General features: G+C 40.8%; 1 protein-coding gene across 2 annotated transcripts in view; it reads right to left on the bottom strand.

Moving 5' to 3' along the window:
* Window positions 1-438: 438 nt before the first annotated feature.
* Window positions 439-20428, bottom strand: part of MGARP (mitochondria localized glutamic acid rich protein) — a 29821-nt gene continuing 9831 nt past the window's right edge. The window contains exons 4-6 of one of the 2 annotated variants that reach the window (XM_054989814.1): window positions 17882-18115; window positions 5571-5720; window positions 439-1761 (exon numbers count right to left, since the gene is read on the bottom strand). In XM_054989814.1, coding sequence (XP_054845789.1) covers window positions 1736-1761; window positions 5571-5720; window positions 17882-18115 — 410 coding nt within the window. In that variant the 3' untranslated portion in view covers window positions 439-1735. Of the gene's footprint in view, window positions 1762-5570; window positions 5721-17875; window positions 18116-20428 lie in introns of both variants that reach the window. The other variant, XM_054989813.1, reaches the window with a different exon arrangement.

Genomic DNA, 20428 nt, shown 5'->3' on the forward strand with positions numbered 1-20428 from the left:
CCAGTATTCTAAGTGGTCATAATGCAAAGTGCTGTCAAGAGCTCTGTTCAAGCATTTCCCTCCTCCTTCCCACAGCAGCCAATCTTCAAATCCCCTCCAAGTTCAGGAGTATTCCAGAACTGCAACCAATGGAGCACAAGAGGCATGTGTGCCTAGGGGTTGGCTGGATCCTAGCCAATAAATCAGATTCATTTTGGTTTCAGTTTTGTGAAGAACTCCGCTCATTATAGTACAGAGTTATATATTACCAACAGCTACAGAAACTATTATTCTAGCTTTCCCCAAAAAGATATTCACAGGGGGTTTTTTTCTATAGTAAGTGATGCTTGTTGGTGTCTCATTCTAATATCAATGTGAGAACTCCAAAACATACATGCAATGAGAACAACATCCTTTAATTTCAAGAAATCTGTGATAAAATTACAAAATAACTCACTCTGAGAATAAAATTTCACTTTATTATTACATTTTACTTTGAATTCAACTACAATAGATAATCTGTTTTTCCTTTTATAACATGTAAGAGAGCTCTTCCTAAGGAAGGTATAGCTATATTGCGTTTCAGTGTTCTAGATAGCGTTATTAAAATCTATTTCTCATGGACAGCATACATAGTACCTGTATCTTGGAAAATATATTTGGGTATCCATGCAGGAAATACGTTTCAGTTCATCATTTCTGCGGCTGATCATCTTAAAACATTCCTCTGGAATGCTCATGCTTCAAAAACATTTGTGCTGTGGATGGTGTGGGGGGGAGGTTTAAAATAATTTAATATAACTAGAAATTTACATCTGAAGATCTGGCTGTTCTGTACTAATATTTGAGATTTAGGACTGCCTCTGCACTCCATACATTTCATCAGGCCCTAGATCCTGTTCCCCCCATCCCAGCCAGCCTTTGCCTCACTGGCTGTGTGGCCTTTAGCTACAAGAGATAATCTGCATTTCAACCTCCTCTCCAACCTCCCTGCACCATGCAGTGCAGTTATACAGCTTAGGCTGTATAACTGCCCCCCCCCTCCCGATTAGTAATATCACTTCAGTTTAGCAAGTGGGTTAAGAATGATCTTTAAAACATTTGAAAGCCAGTTTTTAGCGTAACGTTTTTTACTTTATTTCATAAATAGTAATCTGTGTGAATGCAAACTCCCCTCCCCATCCTGATGTTTAATTTTTCCAGCTGAAACTCTCTTTGAAATCTCAAACTTTTAGCTTTAGCAGATTTAGTTCTTTTTGAATTGTTTGTTCAAACATGTGCTGTAAGTACTTGTTGGACTTCAAGCTATTTTGTATTATGTTTCTGCTCCCAAACACAATTATAAGCATGTCACATGCACTAAATATACTACATATTAATTTTATTCATGTATTTAGATATTTGGCCTATTCCATTCTAAGCACTGAAATTATTATGCAAAAAAACCCCTGCATTCACAATTTGAATTGCATTCACAAACAATTCATATTGATCCCGTGGCCCAAATGCTGCTCCTATGCATATTTACTTGAAAGCAAGTCCAATTCAGTTCATTGGGTCTTATGCTCACATAACTGTGCACAGGATTGCAAACAGCATGTATGATTCTGTAGCATGGGTTTAGTCAGCAATTTACAAAATATGTATAAATCCTGTTATATATGAGATTAGTTTTACATAATTTTGTGCAGAGTCGTAAAATGAAAACATAACATGCAAATCCAGCTTCTCAGGTGTTACCTTCAAGGCTTGGCTTTCAGGCATTGCCATTAGATTCAGACACTATACATGAAAACAAAAGAAAAAGAGATCTTTGTTTAGACTTCTTTGAATGATAAAAACACTTCTGTTGAACTGGTTCTCAGTGTAACCATGGAAGATATCCAAAAAAAGTAGTGAGAAAAAATGGGCAGTATCCTACTGCTCTGTGTATGGAAGATATAGTTTTCCAGCATTCCTCTACACTAGGGGTGTGCAAAGGCACAGTGGTTCGGCTTTCCTGATTCGGGTATACCCAAATCGAGAAGCCGATTCGGGAATGGCGATTCGGGTATCGATTCGGCTTGATTCGGGGGTTTGGGAAAGCTTTTCAATGGGAAAAAGCCTCCCCAGGCTTCTCTGAAGCCTGGGGGAGGCATTTTCCCACCGAATCAAGCCAAAATTGGTGGGGGCCTTCCTCTAACTCCCCTCTAACAACCCCCCAAGTTTCAGACCGATTGGACTTTGGGGAGCCATATTATGGCCCCCCAAACCAGGTCCCCCTATCCTCGCCTATAAAAGGGCATAGCTTTAGGTTGCTGCTGCTAATCTCCTATATTGTGCTTGCTGCTGCTGATCTCCATTATTTCCTAGGGGATGAAAATGAAGAGGCAGGCTTCCTTTGCCAGGGGTGGCATTTTGCATGAAAAACGCCCCCCAACCCTCAGGGGCCCTTCTCCCACCTTTCCTCCCACCCCCCACCAAGGCTCAGCCTGCTCCCACTTGGGGGGGGGGCTTTCATGGTCTCCCCAAGTAGGTGACCTTTTCTCTACAACCTACAGCTGGGGGAGGCTTGTCTTGCCAGGGGTGGCATTTTGCATGCAAAATGCCCCCCAACCCTCGGGGGCCCTTCTCCCACCTTTCCTCCCACCCCCCACCAAGGCGCAGCCAGCTCCCACTTGAGGGGGACATTTCATGGCCTCTCAAAGTAGGTGCTCTCAGCCCCCAAAGTCCACCCCTACATCCCCACACATACCCAATACCCCCCCAGCTGCCACACAGACCCAAATTCCCACATTAGCCCCTCGCAGCCAACTCCCACTTGGGGGGGCATTTCATGGCCTCTCAAAGTAGGTGCTCTCAGCCCCCAAAGTCCACCCCCTACAGCCCCACACATACCCAATACCCCCCAGCTGCCACACAGACCCAAATTCCCACATTAGCCCCTCACAGACCCAAATCCACCCCCAGTAGCCCCACACCCATAACCCCAGGAACAGGCTTGCCAGCCCTCTCCCTTTGTTCCCTATGCTGGGAACTTCTAAACTCTCTTTCCCAGGGCAATTCTGCACAGCCCAGGGGTGCCACAATGGTGGGCACACTTCTGAGTGCCAGCTTGTCCCTGGGAAAGAGCACCTGAACCACAGACACCCTCCCTCAAATTCCCCCACCACCTACAGAGATGGCTGGCCAGCCAGCCCCATTGTTCCCTATGATGGGAACCAACTGCACAACAAAGAATAAAACACGAACAACACAAAATACAGTTTTTAAAAAAATTATTTTCTCCCTTTCAAAGTACAAGTAGGCGAAGCATTATGACACATTACACCAGCAGTCCCCTACACAGAAAAATTAACACAACTCACTTAACATCAGAGAATCACAAAAGCACAATTCCTGTCAAAAACACTTTATTTCTTGAACAGCTTTAGGTTACACAGCAGGGGGGCCACACCAAAGGGCATGGCAGCAGTATCTTACACAAAAATAACACAACTCACTTCACATCAGAGAATCACCCAAACACAATTGCTGTCAGAAACGGTGAAGTGGGTTGTATTATTTTGTGTAGTACACTGCTATCATGCCCTGTTGTGCCCTCCTACTGTGTAACCTAAAGCAGTTAAAGAAATAAAGTGTTTTTGACAGGAATTGTGTTTTTGTGATTCTCTGATGTTAAGTGATAGTTGTGTTATTTTTCCCATTGAAAAGCAAGCAAAATGCTGCCCCGAATCGCCCCGAATCGATTCGGGGCATGCCGATTCGGGTTTCCCCGAATCAGCCCAAAGCAGGGTGATTCGGGATTTTTTCAGGTTTCATTAACCCGAACTGCACACCCCTACTCTGCATTGCTGCAACTTTTTCTAGAAAGATCAGGTTTTGTACTCATGTGGAAGAACAGCTGCCCTGGTTGGTTGGGAAGGAATTATTTATTTATTCGATTTATATTCCGCCCTCCCCACACCAGCAGGCTCATGGCGGATTACAACCATATACAATTAAAACATTAAATAATTGATACCAGTTAAAACCATAAAACAGTTAAAGTTACACAGTTTATATATTTTTATATATATATATATAATCATAATGACACAGCAACCAACTGACCAACCTTCACCCATCTCTAGAGCATCATACTGTTTGCTAGATGGAGGTACTGGTAGTAGGGAGGGCATATTCTGCAATCTACGGGCCAGGGGGCTCTGCCTGGCGGAACAGCTCCATCTTGCAGGCCTGGCAAAACGATAACAAATCCTGCTGGGCCCTGGTCTCGTTAGACAGAGCGTTCCACCAGGCTGGGGCCAGGACCGATGATCAATGGTCGATGCCAGGCAGGCCTCCCTGGGGCCAGGGACCCTTAGCAGATGTTTATCACTAGAGTGAAGAGCCCTATGGGGTTCATATGGGGAGAGGTGGTCCCACAGATAACCCGGTCCCAGTCCGCATATGGCTTTATAGGTTAATACCAAAACCGTGGACCTGACTCGGTACTCCACCGGTAACCAGTGCAGCTGACGCAATACCAGCATTATATGCTTACACATCGGTATTCCTGTGATGACCCGCGCCATTGCATTCTGCACCAGCTGTAACCGCCGGATCAGGTTCAGGGGAAGCCCTGCATAGAGTGTGTTACAGTAGTCTAACCTAGAGGTGACCATTGCCTGGACCACTGTAGTTAAGTCGCAGGACGAAAAGATAAGGGGCAAGTTGCTTGGTCTGTCAAAGGTGGAAAAAAGAGGACCTAGCAACCACAGAGATCTGGGCCTCCATTGTCAATAAGGAATCCAAGATCACACCCAGACTCTTAACTCTCGGAGCTGGTGTGAGCACTGCCCCTTTGAGTGCAGGGAGCCGGGGTCCTAAATCCATGTTTCCACGACTTAAGTACAGGATCTCCATTTTCACAGGGTTTAACTTCAGCCGACTTTGCCTCAACCATCCAGCCACGGCTTCAAAAGCATGCTCCAGGACATCCAGGGCCGATCCAGGCCGGCCGTCCATCAACAGATATAGCTGGGTGTCATCCACATATTGGTGACACCCAAGCCTGAAACTTCGCACCAACTGGGTGAGGGGGCGCATATAGATGTTAAACAATAATGGGGAGAGTGTTGCCCCCTGCGGCACACCACATATTAGTGGGAGGCAGGACGATAGCTTCCCCCTAGCGCCACCCTCTGTCCCCGACCGTGAAGAAAAGAGACTAGCCACTGTAGTGCTGTCCGTTGAATCCCCACGTCGGTGAGGTGGTGGGTCAACAGATCATAACTGACTGTATTGAATGCTGCTGAAAGATCTAATAAAATCAGCAGTGCCAATCCATCTCGATCCAGATGTCTGCGAAGATCGTCCATGAGGGGGACCAGCAGTGTCTCCACCCCATGTCCTGGGCGAAAACGACTGGAAGGGATCTAGGGCCAAGGTCTCCTTCAGGAAATTCTGCAGTTGTTTTTCCACTGCCCGCTCAATCACCTTTCCCAGAAATGGGAAGTTTGAGACTGGGCAGTAACTGAGTGGGTCGGTGGGATCTAACTAAGGTTTCTTTAAAAGGGGCCTCACCACTGCCTCCTTTAGTGCTCTGGGCAAAACACCATTATATGCACCTTCTAAAGCCTGTAGTGTTTGAGCAGCAGTAGCTTCTTTGCCCATTGGTGATGTGTCTGGCCTTTCCTGTGTTTGTAGCGCAGGAGTTCCTTCTGGTATTTCTTCTTGAGAAGATAAAACTTCATTATTCAGGACATTGTCTGGAGTTCCTAGACACAAAAACATTTGTATATTAGGATGTTCACCAATCAATGAATAATTTCCATTTCTTTATTTACTTTCTCCCCAATGGGGACCCAAAGCAGTCTACATTTTTCTCTTTTCCATTTCATCCTCACAACCTTATGAGGTACATTAAGCTGAGAATGTGTTACTGGCTGTAAGTCAACCAGCAAGTTTCCATTGCAGAGTAGGGATTTGATCCTAATCTGGCACTCTAACCACTACACCACTTTGGCTCTTGCAAGATAACACGCAGGCTACATATGGAAGTGAAATGGATCAGCAGCATTATGATCAGTATAGTTGTGCAAATATTTCCTAATATACCTTTAGCTAAGGCCAAGCATGGGATCCATTTCGCAAAAAAACTTCAAGCATGAAGTTGCTAACTTGTTTCTTTGAAGTTTCACAGTTCCCTTCCATGACTTTACCAGAGGTGTTCCTGATGGGTGCACCGTAAACCTATTGCATATCAACTGAACTCAGGTTGTGTAATATCAGCCTGGCCTATAGCTACTATTAATAGAAGGAAAATATGCCAGCTCTACAGGCAGTAAAAACTACCTGCATTCTTGCACACCCACCTCCTTACAGCTTAGAATTTGATCTCCTAATTGTCAGGTGCTCAGGATCACCTGTCATATTTAATACCCCCTGAAGCTGATGCTGTTGGGGTGATTCTATTATTTGAACCTGGGGTGGGAAACAGAGAACAGGAGATTTTGTTCTGGTTGTAATCTCTCCCAAGTCTGGAAGCCTGTTTAACCATGAATCACACAGGCTGCTCTACCAGGAGAAAATGGGGGCGGGGGGATTAGGAGTAGCCTTGGGGAACCTATATCTGCTTGATATTTGTGTGTAGCTGCCAGTCCTAGCAAGGATGGCGTAAGTGTATGATACTGGCATCAATAAAGAACTTTTACTCATGAAGTGAAGTCTCTTGAGAGTTGCCTGGCATCCTTACACTAATCTACAGAGGCTTTGATCAGTTTCACTGTAAATATTATTGGATGTTTCTTTCTTTATTCGTTCATTATTGAAAGTTAAGATGAACAATATAACCTCACCATATACTGATCTGCAAGATCAGAGACAATTCTCATGCAAGAGCACCATTAAGATAAACTTTGCAAGAGGATAGATGCAAGTCAATATTAGGTCATACCTACAGAACAAAATGCAGATTTTGAAGTTCCCAGTGATTTTTGATTGGGACTGTGTCACAGAAGGAGAAGGGGCTTAAGGAGTGCAATGTGTTGCTAGGCCTCAGTGTCTTTTGGCACAGGCATCTTTTATAAAGATTGCAGCTGAACATTTAGCCAGGGCTTGTAAAGTCTGCAGGCCTCTTCCACTACTTGAACAAGCCCTCAAGGATCAAGGGCCTGGGGAAAAAAGAGATCTCGAAGAATTGACATGTATCTTCCCATATTTGCATGGATTTTTTAAAACACAGACCATATAAGTCCACTATTACCTGCTTGATGTTTGATGATTTTATGATGGTATATATTTCAAATATTGAATTATATGTTTATGTGACAGACTTAGGACTCAGTCAGTGTAATTAGATAATCACAGTGTAATTTGTCTTCTAGTTAGAACCTCCTAGTGGAGACTGGAGAGCTCCCAGAATTACAGCTGATCTCCAGACTACAGAGATCAGTTCCCCTGGAGAAAATGGTTGCTTTGGACAGTGGATTCTGTGGCATTACACCACATTGAGGTCCCGCTCCTCCCGAAACCCTGCCATCTCCAGATTCCAACCTTCAAATCTTCAGGATTTTCCCAACCAGGAGCTGCTCTGAAAAAATCACGGATCTAGTGCTTTGTGGATTCCCTATGGTACAAAAAGTATAGATTTAAATGATGAGTCCTTATGGATCATTATTTTTACATGGAAACACCCCAAATCCACAATCAAATCTGACATTACATCTTTAGCTATGCAAAAGTCCCAGTTCTTCGTAGTTCTCCCATAACTGAAAGCCTGAATCTAAGACACTTGTTTTCATGATTTCATTATTTCATTATTTTTACACAAAGACAGACAAAATTTACCATCAAGTCTTAATTTACATTAATGTTCCTGGGCTATACCATAAAAATCACAGATCAATGATGGTGAAAAGCAAAGAGCTCAGACAGATATTCAGATAAACAGGCACAAAAAGTGCTGTTAAACCACAGGTCACAGTTGGCCAGATAAGCTGAACCATATGAAGAATTCATTGTTGCATTGTTGCTGCCATGGTGCGAAAACAGGTTTAAGATCCAGATGGGTTCACATCATTCTTATAAGCAGGCCACAACATTCCACTGTTTAAGCAATCATTCACATGCCCAGAGAGCAGTGTAAAAATCATACCACCATTGTTTTGTGATCTTGCTGTAATTCAAAAACATGGATCCAAGCTAGGGATACTCACAGATCATTATGGTTGTTATAGGGAGATATTCCGAATATACCATCAAATCCCAGCTCACATGAAAGTCTGTGATTTGCAACACAAAAATAATGTGCCCACAGCTTCATGGAGCTGAATCTTTAAATCTATTATTTACTTTGTTTACACCCTCCCATTCTCCCTAATGGGGACCCAAAGCAGCTCATGTCATTTTAGCCTAACAACCTTGTGAAGTACGTTAAGATGAGAGGGTATGATTGGCGCAAGATCATCCAGTGGGCTTCCATGGCAGAGTCAGGATTTAAACCTGGGTCTCCCAGAGCCTGGTCTGATACTCTAACCACTACACCACACTAGCTTCCAGTCCAATTCTAAAAAAGAAATTACATACACAAATGTAAAGCACGAAATAACATTTATTGTAGTGTTAGTGACAAGTCTGTTCCTCTAATCTAGGCCAATGTTTTAGACTTCTGTAGTCCACTCCAGGACTTAGTGTGGGCAAGAACAGAAAAAAAGGAAGCTGTTACTACCCTAGTTCCTACAGAGAAAGAACCTGATTGATTAAACTGTGTTCCTGTTTTAAAATATCCTTCCTTATTCTGATACCTTGCATTAAGAATGCAAACAACACTAGTTAGTATGTTTACTAATACGTCTTATCAAACTAATACTGAAAGCTTACATCAGAAGACTGAGTATATATCACCAAAAACAAGATACAGATGATAGTGGGTTAGTCGCTTTATGAAAACGTTTCTGTAACGAACATTATAATACCCATTATGTGATCTACAGGATATTGCATTTCAGAGCAAAAGGAAATTGTCAATAACCATGAATAAATGCCTTGCGGAAATTCTAGAATCATCCCAAGAGTTTATTATTAATACACTGAACATTGCACATGCCTTTAATGTCCAGCTCTGCTTTGAAATTTTGCTTTGTTAAAGGGGCTTCTTTATGGAAAACCAAAGACTATGATTCTAAACATACTTATTTAGAAGTTAGTTCCATGGAAAGCAATAAACATTACAGCCACATTCATGTGTTCTATATTCAAAAGAAGCTGCTTGCTCATGGAAGGTGTGATTTTCAGAACTTCCCCTCCCACAGTGGTGCCAATCCACTCATGCACACCACCTCCCTTTAACTTATACCGCACAGAGACCTTGTTTTATGCTAGATTTTTAAAAGTCTATAGTTGCTATATCACTATAGCTACTACTAATCCATTGAAACATCCAGCAAAAAGCCCTCTGGCTGCAAAGGGGGAGGGGAATGACAGGCACAAGGGGATACCCAAGAAAACGTGGAGTACAGCCCAGCGCAAATAATTCCTTTTACCTCTTTTCCTTCTAGCTGGGACTGTTTTTCCCAGACCTATCCTGGACTTGGGTTTCAGTCCCCTTGTGTGCTTGCTTGCGCCTTTCCAAATCATAATTTGGCACAAATCCTCAGCTTTTATGGCTCTAACTCAGGATAACCAACACAGCAATCTATTTTGCTGTTTGGATAACCAACACAGCAATCTATTTTGCTGAGAACAAGTTTGGTGTAGTGGTTAAAAGCGCGGGACTCTAATCTGGAGAGCAGGGTTTGATTCCCCACTCCTCCATTTAAAACCAGCTGGGTGACCTTGGGCTAGTCACAGCTCTCTGGAGCTCTCTCAGCCCCACCCACCTCACAGGGTGTTTGTTGTGGGGATAATAATGACATACTTCGTAAACTGCTCTGAGTGGGCATTAAGTTGTCCTGAAGGGCGCGATATAAATTGAATGTTGTTATTTGTTATTGTTATTATTAGTCATGGCAGATGGGAAAATGGCCATCTACATTCTGTCCATTTTTCTCCATAAAGAGCCTGAAATCTGAGCAGGCTTCCTTCCCATGAAAGAGAGCAATTTATCTCAGGGCTGGTGCCTGTTTTGTATTAATCCAGGCATCCTGCATTTGTTTATCACAACAGGGCTAACAAAGAAACCTTCTGAGCCCTGTTACGGGTTCTAAGGTCAATAGTGAGAGATCTCATGGCCAGTCATATCATTCTAACTTTTGACCCAATCAGAGAATGGGATGAAATATAAAGTGAGACACAGCTATTAGAGAATGTTCAGTTGTCAGAGAGAGAAGAAACAGGAACCCCTAGTATGAGAAATGGGTGCCATTGATACCTATTTGTTACTATTCTGGGATTATAACTGTCACTGATTTTAAGACAGGACATGTTTTCATCAGTATACACTGAATTTTCTACTCTCTTCAGGAAAAGGCAATAATTGTTTCAGATGCTGGAAATGGACAGTTCTTATATTGATCCACAATTACATTGATATTATCTTTGTTTGTAAATATACTATTTGAATCTCTTCCCCAAGGAACATTGAAATCATTGTACTTTATGTTTGCTTCTCTGAGCCAATTTTGGCTTAAAAGCAGAGTAAGAGTACCATAAATAATATGTAATTCTGTTTAACTTTATGCATCGGTAATATTCTATATATATTGTCTGTAGAATTATTAAAATTTTACTTGCTATTTTGACTGATATAGTGGTGATGTCTTAAATTTATTTTTTACATAAATCTTAGAGAAACTGTGAAAACTTATACGGGGTCTTGCTGTGACATGATGCATAAAGAAGAAGCTGTAACTTGCCATTTCCATGCCTTTTGGTATATGACTGAATTTGTAAGAGCTTAGGAACTTCTATGAAACCAAGTATTTTATTTTTTTAAAGGACAAACTGAAGTATCCTCTTTTTAAGATATATACACTCACACAGAACTAGTGTGGAATACTAGTTTAAAGAGTCCAACTAGGACCTGGGAGACCCAGGTTTGAATCCTCACTCTGCCATGGAAGCTTGCTGGGTGGCCTTGGACCAGTCACACACACTATCTCACTGGGCCATTATGGGGATAAACTGGAGGAAAGGAGAATTATGTTAGCTACCTTGGGTCTTCATTAGGAAGTAAGGTGAGTTATAAATGACATAAATATTCTGAGTTCTATATAACCAGATACTTTTTTTATTCCACATTCCCTTATTCTTATATGTGACTTCCCTTCATACTTGAGAAAGACAGAAGAGGAATTTGAGGGAATCGTTTTGCTGGCAGACAGAGGCTTAGATCCCACCAAAACTTACATTTAATTGAAAGATTTCTTTTAAAAGAGAGTGACACTCTCCCTCTCCACTGCAGCCCCAAATGGCCCCTCCAAAAACTCCTTGGGAACAGGTGGCCCCCAGGTTCAGCATGAATGGGGAATCTGAGGTCTGCAGTAGGAGGGAAGAATTGTCAAAAATCTATCCACCCTTCCATCTGCAGAAATGTTAAGTGGGATCCAACCCAGAGGAGGGGGCGGGGAAGGAACACCAAGAACTCCAGTAAGGGTAACTCTGATGGAGCTCCGAGAAGTAGATTCTTAGGGTTTGGGAAGAGAAAACCACAATATTCCCCCAGGTTTGCTACATGCTTATTTTCAGTTGATTTACTTAGCTTTGGTGAAAGTTTGACAAGCAAGTTGAAGCCAAAGGACACATGACACTGGAGGTCTGTGACTGAGATTCCATTGTTACACATTGATTGGTCCTATGTGTCAGTGGCGGAGGGGGGCACACCATCGTTGCAAGATTGTTGTCTGATCAATGTGATTGGGCTTGGCTTTAGGGAATAGTAATAGCCCTTGATAATGGTATGTGTTTTCTGAATGGGTGCTAATTTTCAGGCACAGCCTGCTCGTGGCTTTGTTCAGCTGCCCCATCAATATCCTGAGAAAGGTGTTTGTCCCAGCTTGCTTTTCTATCTGTTCCACAGCTCTATCTCATGTGCTCCCCCACCAAGACTTGTTTTATCCTGCTCTCCCTATTCAAACTTCTTGCCCTTCTCTCTCTCTTAGAAAATACTGTTTTGGTTAAAAATAAGTTTGTAGACTTAGGAGGAGGACCTCCCCCCACACACACATCCCCCCAAAAGTGTGCAAAAACTATTTACACAGCTTAAAGATTTTAAATAATGTTTAGGAAACAAACACATCTCTGTGAACAAGACTCTACTTCTTTGTAAAATAAATCTTTATTTAAGGAACCATTTTACTACTTAATTCAGCCATCAAGTCATCATTTCCTCTAATTCAGAATGTCATATTCAAATGTTTATTTCAAAAATCCATGAAGCTAAAATAACAGATGGCTGGCATAACAACTGGAATCTGCCTGGAGGTGAGGGATTAACATGAACAAAAGTTGGAGTCCAATGTAATTTCCTTCATATCCTAAAATGTGTGGTAAAAATAGTGCTACTTTACTCAGTTTTTTGAATTCTAACAAACTTTTTTTGCCAGTTTCAATTACACCTTTTGACTCTCACGTATTAAAACTTTATTAGACTTCAAGAAGTATTTCTAGTATACTTTGAAAAGTTTTAATTAAATCGCATTTGGATCTATCAGTCTTTGAGGACAGACCATTCTTGCAAAAGGAGATAGACATTGCAACAATTGTGCTCAACAGGAAGTGATCTGACCATGGCCTGAGCTGTAATAATCCTACCAGATCATCCACTGTGCATTAGCATATCCTTTCTCATGTGGCCAGATTTCAGTTGTAGAAGGGAAGGCATGTCACTGATAATATTGGCAAACTTTTTTTAGTACTTATGCCATCCATGAAGTTCAAAGTCTCAAGAGTTACTCTAGCATTTGCTGCAGTACTATACATGTTGTACCTTGCCCTTTCACTGTGCCTCACAGTCTACTGAGCCAAGACACTGGAAAAGCAAGCAAAGTATAGGTCATAGCCAGACCTACAGGCATCCTGCATCTGTCCAGAAGGACCTCAAGTTCTTGCTGCCTATGCCACAAGTCAGTCATTCATGGCAAGTGTTGAATTAATGAGGGTAGGTGTAGCAGTTCACACGGGTACTGGTTTGGGGAGAATTCCAGAGGAAGTGTATTGAGGCTGGGTGAAATCATTTTAAACTGACATTAAGCTGGAGTCTGTTAGTGGAACAAACCTGAGGTGAAAACTGGCAGCTCCTTTCTTGCATGTAAGCAAAGCCACAGCTTTCAACACATGAAGATACTTTATAGTAAATCAGATCATTGGTCAGTCAAGGTCAGTATTGTCTACACTGACTGGCAAGTGGTTCTTCAAGGTCTCAGGCAGAGGTCTTTCACATCACCTACTATCTGAGCCTTTCAACCAAAAATGCTGAGAATGGTACCTGGGCTCTTCTGCATGCAAAGCAGATGTTGTGCCACTGAGCCAAAACCTCACACCATCTTTTGATACAGTGAACAGAGTAGAGGCAGAGGGATGGTTGGTGATGGTGATAGTTTGGAACTTGGAATGCAATACTTTCTACCATCCTAATGAATCTACTTTAAGTAGATTCTGTTCCTATCATTTGTTGCTTCAAGTACAGGACACATGGAGGGAAACCACATATTATGTTCAGGGTAGGAGGAAGGATGAGTCATAGACTTGCTCCTGCCCTTCACTACAGACACACCTTTGACACTGAGATCTGTGTGAATGAGCTGTATAGATCTTAATAGAACGATTAAAGTGGTCTGTCCAAATGACTTGTAATTCTCGTTGGTCCTTAACATTACTTCTTGTATCTTGCTTCCTTCTAGGTAACCTCAGGTTACAAAATTAACACAAAAACACTGTAATTAAGAGTCTCTCTACACAAGATGCCTCAGCGCATGTTTGTCAAGTGTAGGGAGACACAATGTTAGCTGTGAAGTGTAGTTTTAAAAGACAGAGCAGGCAGAGATCGTTCCTCAGAGTGTTTTTAAATTTCATCTTCGTCTCCCCAAAGACACTGTCAATTTCACCTCTCCAATCTAAAACTGTGTGGGATCATAACTGGAGGGCAGCGAGGAATGGAAATGAGCTGGAGCTTCTGTCCAGAGCCAGGCTTGGACCTGAAGAGGTTATAATGGGCTGGAGTTTCCCTTCTGGCATTTTAGAGCACCTTCACACAGCTCCAGTATACAACAAAGCATTTGCCCTGCTGCTTGCTCCGTCTTTTTAAACCACCCTTCCCAGCTATCATTGTATCTCCCAACACATGTTCTTCACGTCAGATGTCTCATATAGAAGGACTCTTAAGATACCCACTTACTAATATTAACTTAAATTACTATGACCATATAAACTGAGGGTTTCTCTCTTGACAGTACAACTCAATACAACCTCTACTTAATAAAAATGTAATGGAAAAATATTTTGTTAACGTTGAATACAAATCAAGAACTAAATATTTTAGACTTTGACATTTCTGCTTTCTTCAGATACATTATTTGTATGTTTAAGCTAGATGGAAGCAACTTGTTGCCCCAAATTAAATATATTCTAAATATATACTTCACGGAGAGTAAAATCCATATGTGTATTTAAAATGTTGGCTTTATTTTATAACTAATCCCTCCCCAGCCCTCCAGCACACTTTGTTTCTTGTGGCTTTAAATTGTAAGGAAGACTTTGGTACTGTCAACAGTAGCAGTACTAGTAAACACTGTGTCTATGGTTGCTATCTAAGCCTTAAGTCTACAAATAAGTCATATGAATAAAGTAGTAAATTCAGTTTAAAATATATACGATTAACAAAATATGTTTCCTTCAGTACCAAAATCTTGGTGAAAGAAAGTACTTTATCTGGAATCCTTTTAAACTTTCCAATTAAAAATGCATTAATTCCTGTATTGTGACACCACCAATGCATGCATTTGGTAGTTTCTATATTAATGGAAACTAATTATTAAACTCCCCTGAACACTCGATGAGAAACACTAACAGTGAACAACTAAGGCAAGGAAAATATGACAAATTATCGGTTATTACTATAACAAAACAGAAGTGCAAAATATCCTGGGTTTCAAGATAAATGAAGCATGAAGGAAACACAATGGTACTTCTGAAAGATCTTTTTGCCACAGACTCCATCTGACATCGCAAGTTGAACTAGGGATGGTTTTAGTGATTCCAAGGCCCCCAGAATCACTGCTGCTGTCACCACCACCCCAGGGTCAAGCAAGGAGTGGACCTCATGCAAGGTGGGCAGGAGCCAGTATCGCTGGAAGCCAGCTGCCCAAGCCCCAGACAAGGCAGGTAAACAGTAACAGAAGCTTGCTCTTCTTCCCCCCTTGGTGGCAGGGCCCTGGGCAGTTGGGGCTCTCTCAAATGCAGGGCCCAAGGTAGCTGCTCCTGTTGCCCATTTCCATAGAACACCCCTGAGCTGTATATTGGAGCACATTTTTTTTAAAAGCTTTGGTTCAGAATTACAAATCCATTGCTGGTTCCCTGTCGTCCTCTTAATAGATTTAGGCTGGGTTCCTACAGAACTACATGCATACATGGAAACAACCAGGCTTGCATCAAGGTTTTAGTGAGCCTTGTCCAAAACCAAATAGTTCTTGCTGTCTCTCACACACGCTCCTGCTACTCAGTGATGTTTCTGGGATGGATTGACTGGCACAGGAACCCACACACATAACTTTGTAGAACTGCAGCATTTCACCATATGTCATCACACTAAAATATTATTTCTCAACCTTTTCACAGGTACCTTTTCAAAGAAAAAAGAATTTGTAAATACACAATAGGTTTTAGAAAATACTAGGGGTTTTACAAAAACTCTACTTGTAAAATGAGACCCTTTATTTAGTAAGAGGTAGGCAAGAAGCTACTCCATTCCATTTCTCTGTATGCAAGAATAATTATTCCACTGGGAAAAATTGTAATAAGGATCTTCAGTTCTGTTCCTACTGATTATTTCAATGCAATACTTACAAGGTTAACACATCACTGTTTCTACTATACATAATTAATTAACATTTACCAGCTTCTCATAAGATAAGCGATGCTGTAAAGATGACTGACAGCACCTTCACTTAACTGCAAATACTGAATTAAAACAGTTGTATTTCTATCGGATCTACTAAAAATAACATTCTTGGAATTTATTAGTGGTCCCATGTGGCGGGGGAGGAAGCTTATAATTTAATAATTCTAGCCTCATAAATCTTAAGTGTCACAAAACATGATCAACATATCTTATTTATACCAGTGAGTATATTAAACATTAGAATAGGCATTGCTACAATTTACAATGACATTTTACTTGTACTGCTTTATTACAAAAGCCTGAGCTATAGATGATAGTCATGATTAAGCAGCTGTTTGTGCACACACTCCCAAGGGTTTCCCAATCCCCCCTCACCCTAGCACCAGAGACAGCACTGTGTACAATTCCTATTGTGTATACAGAACCATCTCAGGAGAGTGAATTAATAAGAATCCTTTGCCTTGTACAGGAGCTTAATGAGAAAACCTGAACCCTTGGGGAGCCAGGGGAAGGTCACACCCCTATGGCAGAACTCATGTTTTGCATATAGAGGGACCCAGGTTCCATCCTTGTCATCTTCAGCTACTAGGATCTGAGGTACCATAGCTATGATTAAACCTCTTCCTAAGATTCTGAAGAGGAAAGCTACTGCCAAACTTAATGAAACTCTTATATGAAAGAATTATTTCAAATTATCAACTGCTGGAAGATTAACTTGGCTTTTTAATATAGTGTCCATAAATCAGGTTTGTTTTTTAAAAATCCAAACCATTTGTTTTTAATAAAAAAATAAAAGTCTTATTTCCTCTTCTCAATGCTTCAAGGCCTAGTGGAAAAATTTCAGCAGCCATTAATACAGCAAATTTGCTGTGTCTTAAACAGAAAAAGCCCTACTTGATTCTAAGTGTTTTATTAAAGCTTAAAATACCACTTGGTAAATGATATTCCTTTTTTCCCCCTGGAAAGTGCATGGAGGTAAGAATCCTTTTAATGAAACATGTAGTAGAGAATCTGAATTCGTGTTACGGTTTACTTAGTATCAAAAGGAATTTAGTAACCTGTGATGATATTGTGGGCTCCTTTATAGAAGAGAAGATCTAGGTTTTTCTCATTTTAAGTTTATCAACTTAATCTTGAAAAAATTGTCTGTAATCACGAGCATGCTGTCAAGTGCCAACTTCCCCTGTCAGTGATGGAAACTGAAGAACCTAACCAGAGGATGACCCTTAGCAAACCATGGGATAGATCCCAGCTCTTGCTGGATCACAGCCACCAAGATTAATTTGGAATGGCTTTCTCATGTTTTTAAAGGGTTGTTACAAATTATGTCCTCATTCATTTCCAAGTCATATGGCCTGACTAAAAGGAAGTTGGAAAGGAAAACAAAAATGAATGATACATTGTGAAGATACACACTACCGATTTTTTAAAAAAAGTTACCCCTTTTCTTAATCCACAAAATAAAAGCAAAGGCCAAATTACTATTTTTTCTTTAGAAAGGGGGGTTATGCAACAGCAAGCAAAATATTTTTGTGCAGCTCTATTAACTGATAAGCTAAAATATTCATGTTTTGGCCATCACACACGCTGAGAAGAAAACAGTATTAGACATTTACAAGGAGCTGGTTCACTTATACTACACTTGCTTTTTCTTATGGAGAAACCTAGAGGCTCTCCTGCATAAATGGAAGACACTCTACCAGACAAAGAAGTGTGAACACTACAACTGAAGTGAAATCTCAAGAGCATTTAAACAAAAATTAAAGTTTTATCATGCAACTGAATTACATTTGGAATATTGAGGATTCTACTGGAAGCAGAGATGCACTTCCTGTGGTAGGAGACAAAACTGTTAGCAGAAATTCCATTAACATTAACCTTGACCTTGGGTTGCTGCTGAGTTGGCAGCAGCGCCCTGCTCTCCTCCTGGCACACCAGAGTTTGCATCCTCAACTGGTGATTCTTCTCCCTTCTCTGATTCTGCAGATTCTGCAAGCTCTTCCCTCAGGTCTTGAGCATCACCAGCAATTACTGCTTCAGTCTCTTCTGTAGCTGCATCTTTAGCCTCTTCATTTGCATCAGTAACTTCTTTTGTTTCTGTTTCATCACTTTCTAAGGCTTCATTCAATAATAACAGAGAAAACATGAAGCACAGCATGCAGTATAGTAAGAACAAATAAAGATGGCAGAAACAACTGGCCAAAGCTACGTTAAGATGAGTACTGGTAAGATGTCAAGCTCTCACAAAACTAATTTGTTACTGCATCACCATAATGCAATGAATATGTGGCTTGAAGCAAAAATTATTATGAAGTAATAACAAAATAAGCAGGATCATGCTGTATTATTGGATGTGATTTATGGAAACAAAATTCACAGTACAATTCTAAGCAGAGTTACACCTTCTAAGTCCACTGAAGTCAGGGGCATAAAAGGATGTAAAGTGGTTTAGGACTGCACTGTCAAAAGTTAAAGCCTACAGTCAATATAAAAACAAATTGAAGTGATTCCATTGAAAACACTCAGCTCATACTCATAGTGCTATTATGAAATCAGCCTTAACAGGATTTGCTGCCATGATTAGAAGCTCCTGTATAGCACAGCATAACTTTATAAATGTGTATATTAAGATGGTTATAGGCATTTGTGACTAAAGCCACATTATTGCCTGATCATGCAATAATTTTACATCCTGAGCTCCTATGCGTGCAAGGGACTCTCCATTCACTCCACTGGAAGGTACAATACTGCACCTATAACACTCCCTTTCTTTGAAGAGATTGTGGTTACATTTATATTAAAAGCTAGCCAATTTAGATGCAACAGACTCAAAGGACCCCTCTTCTGCTAAATGAACAGTCCATCTTCTGGAAAGAGACTCCTCACTTAACAGAAACAGAATTCTTGGATCCAATGCAGTGCAAACAATAATTGTAAATATTGCACAAGAATCAGACAAATATACTGGTAAGCCCAGCGAAGCTGTTGGTGATACACAATTGCATACATCATTTTGCCAGAAACAGTGGAGCCCACCGAAATGTATCTAACATTTCAGCCACAAGGCTTAAAGAAACACATTTTCAAATAAAGATTTTAAACATTCTGGATAAGACAACATGCAAACGAAGATTAAACAGAATAGGCACTATACCATACAGATGAAACAGTGCAGCACAAACTTGGTTAGTTGACATTCATTCAAACAACCTACCCAGGTGACAAAGCAGGAAAAGAATTTGTGATTCACATGCAAAGGAGAGCAATACAAAAAAAAGAAAAAGAGACACCATCAGGCTAAAAAAGGACCCTGCCCTCAAAAATTGTTACATATTTATTATATTCTATCATGTGTACTAGGCTTCCAAATATCATAATAGTTTGTGCAGGGAAGGGATATTTCCTTACTTTCAAACAGTTTAAAAAGTGGGGACAGTTATTATTGCTGTTTTGGTTTTCATCAGTTCATATCTTATTCACCAGTACAGCAATTCTTCACATTTGAGAAGATGCAGTTGGCTTTACAAAACATCCATCTTGCATACTTGTAAATCTGAGGCCACAATACCTGACAGTGTCCCTCTCCAGAGAACAAAGGTGTTAGGACAAAGAACAGATTGACAAGCAAGAGCAGTGTTGAGTATGCTTTATTGGACAGTCAAATTACAAGTGCATTCGTTCAAAACAGCCAGTGCCTTACAAATGCCAAGTTATCTTCTGCAGGATGCTTTTCAATAGTGCTATATCTTAGGCTTGTAAAGATATAATTGGTGGGACAAAAATATCTCCCATACAGATAATTTTCTCAAGTTTGGCTGTGGGGTACACAATGATGGACTGTCCTTTTAAAAATTATTTCCTCGGCTTTGGAAAGAGATTTCCCTTGTACTTTATTCTGAAAGTGTAAAAGCAGAAGAACAATTAGAAAGATTAAATGCAACCTTTCCAATGCAAGAATTATTAAGATAGAAAAAAAGGAAACCAGAAACAAGTTTAGGAAAGAAAATGGAGAATGGAAAGCAGAATGACATGAAATCACTCAGAAGACCATAAAACCAACATTTTTGATAAATACTATCTTCAGATTTTACAAGGTGCTTCTATTGACATTTAAGTGATTCCCCACTCCTGCAACATATAGGCATGGTACAGCAGTTAGGCTCTACCTTCCCATTATAAAATCCTCATGTCTGTTGGGGAACAGCACAAGGACTTTGCACCACATGTGCAGTGGGAAATTTGTGTTTTTCAGTCACATATCCCAAACTATTTTCACACTCGCAAACTACCCCCTGGAGCAGCTATTGGCTCTATTGTAAAAATCACACTACTTATGTAGTTACATGTAAGTTTACTAACAGCCGATAGGGATTCTGTAGGGTAGTTTGCAGCTGCACAAACAGCAGAGGGGAGAAGCTAAAGCTACTTCTC

This window comes from Eublepharis macularius, chromosome 10 (genome assembly GCF_028583425.1).
Source record: "Eublepharis macularius isolate TG4126 chromosome 10, MPM_Emac_v1.0, whole genome shotgun sequence".
NCBI lineage: Eukaryota > Metazoa > Chordata > Lepidosauria > Squamata > Eublepharidae > Eublepharis > Eublepharis macularius.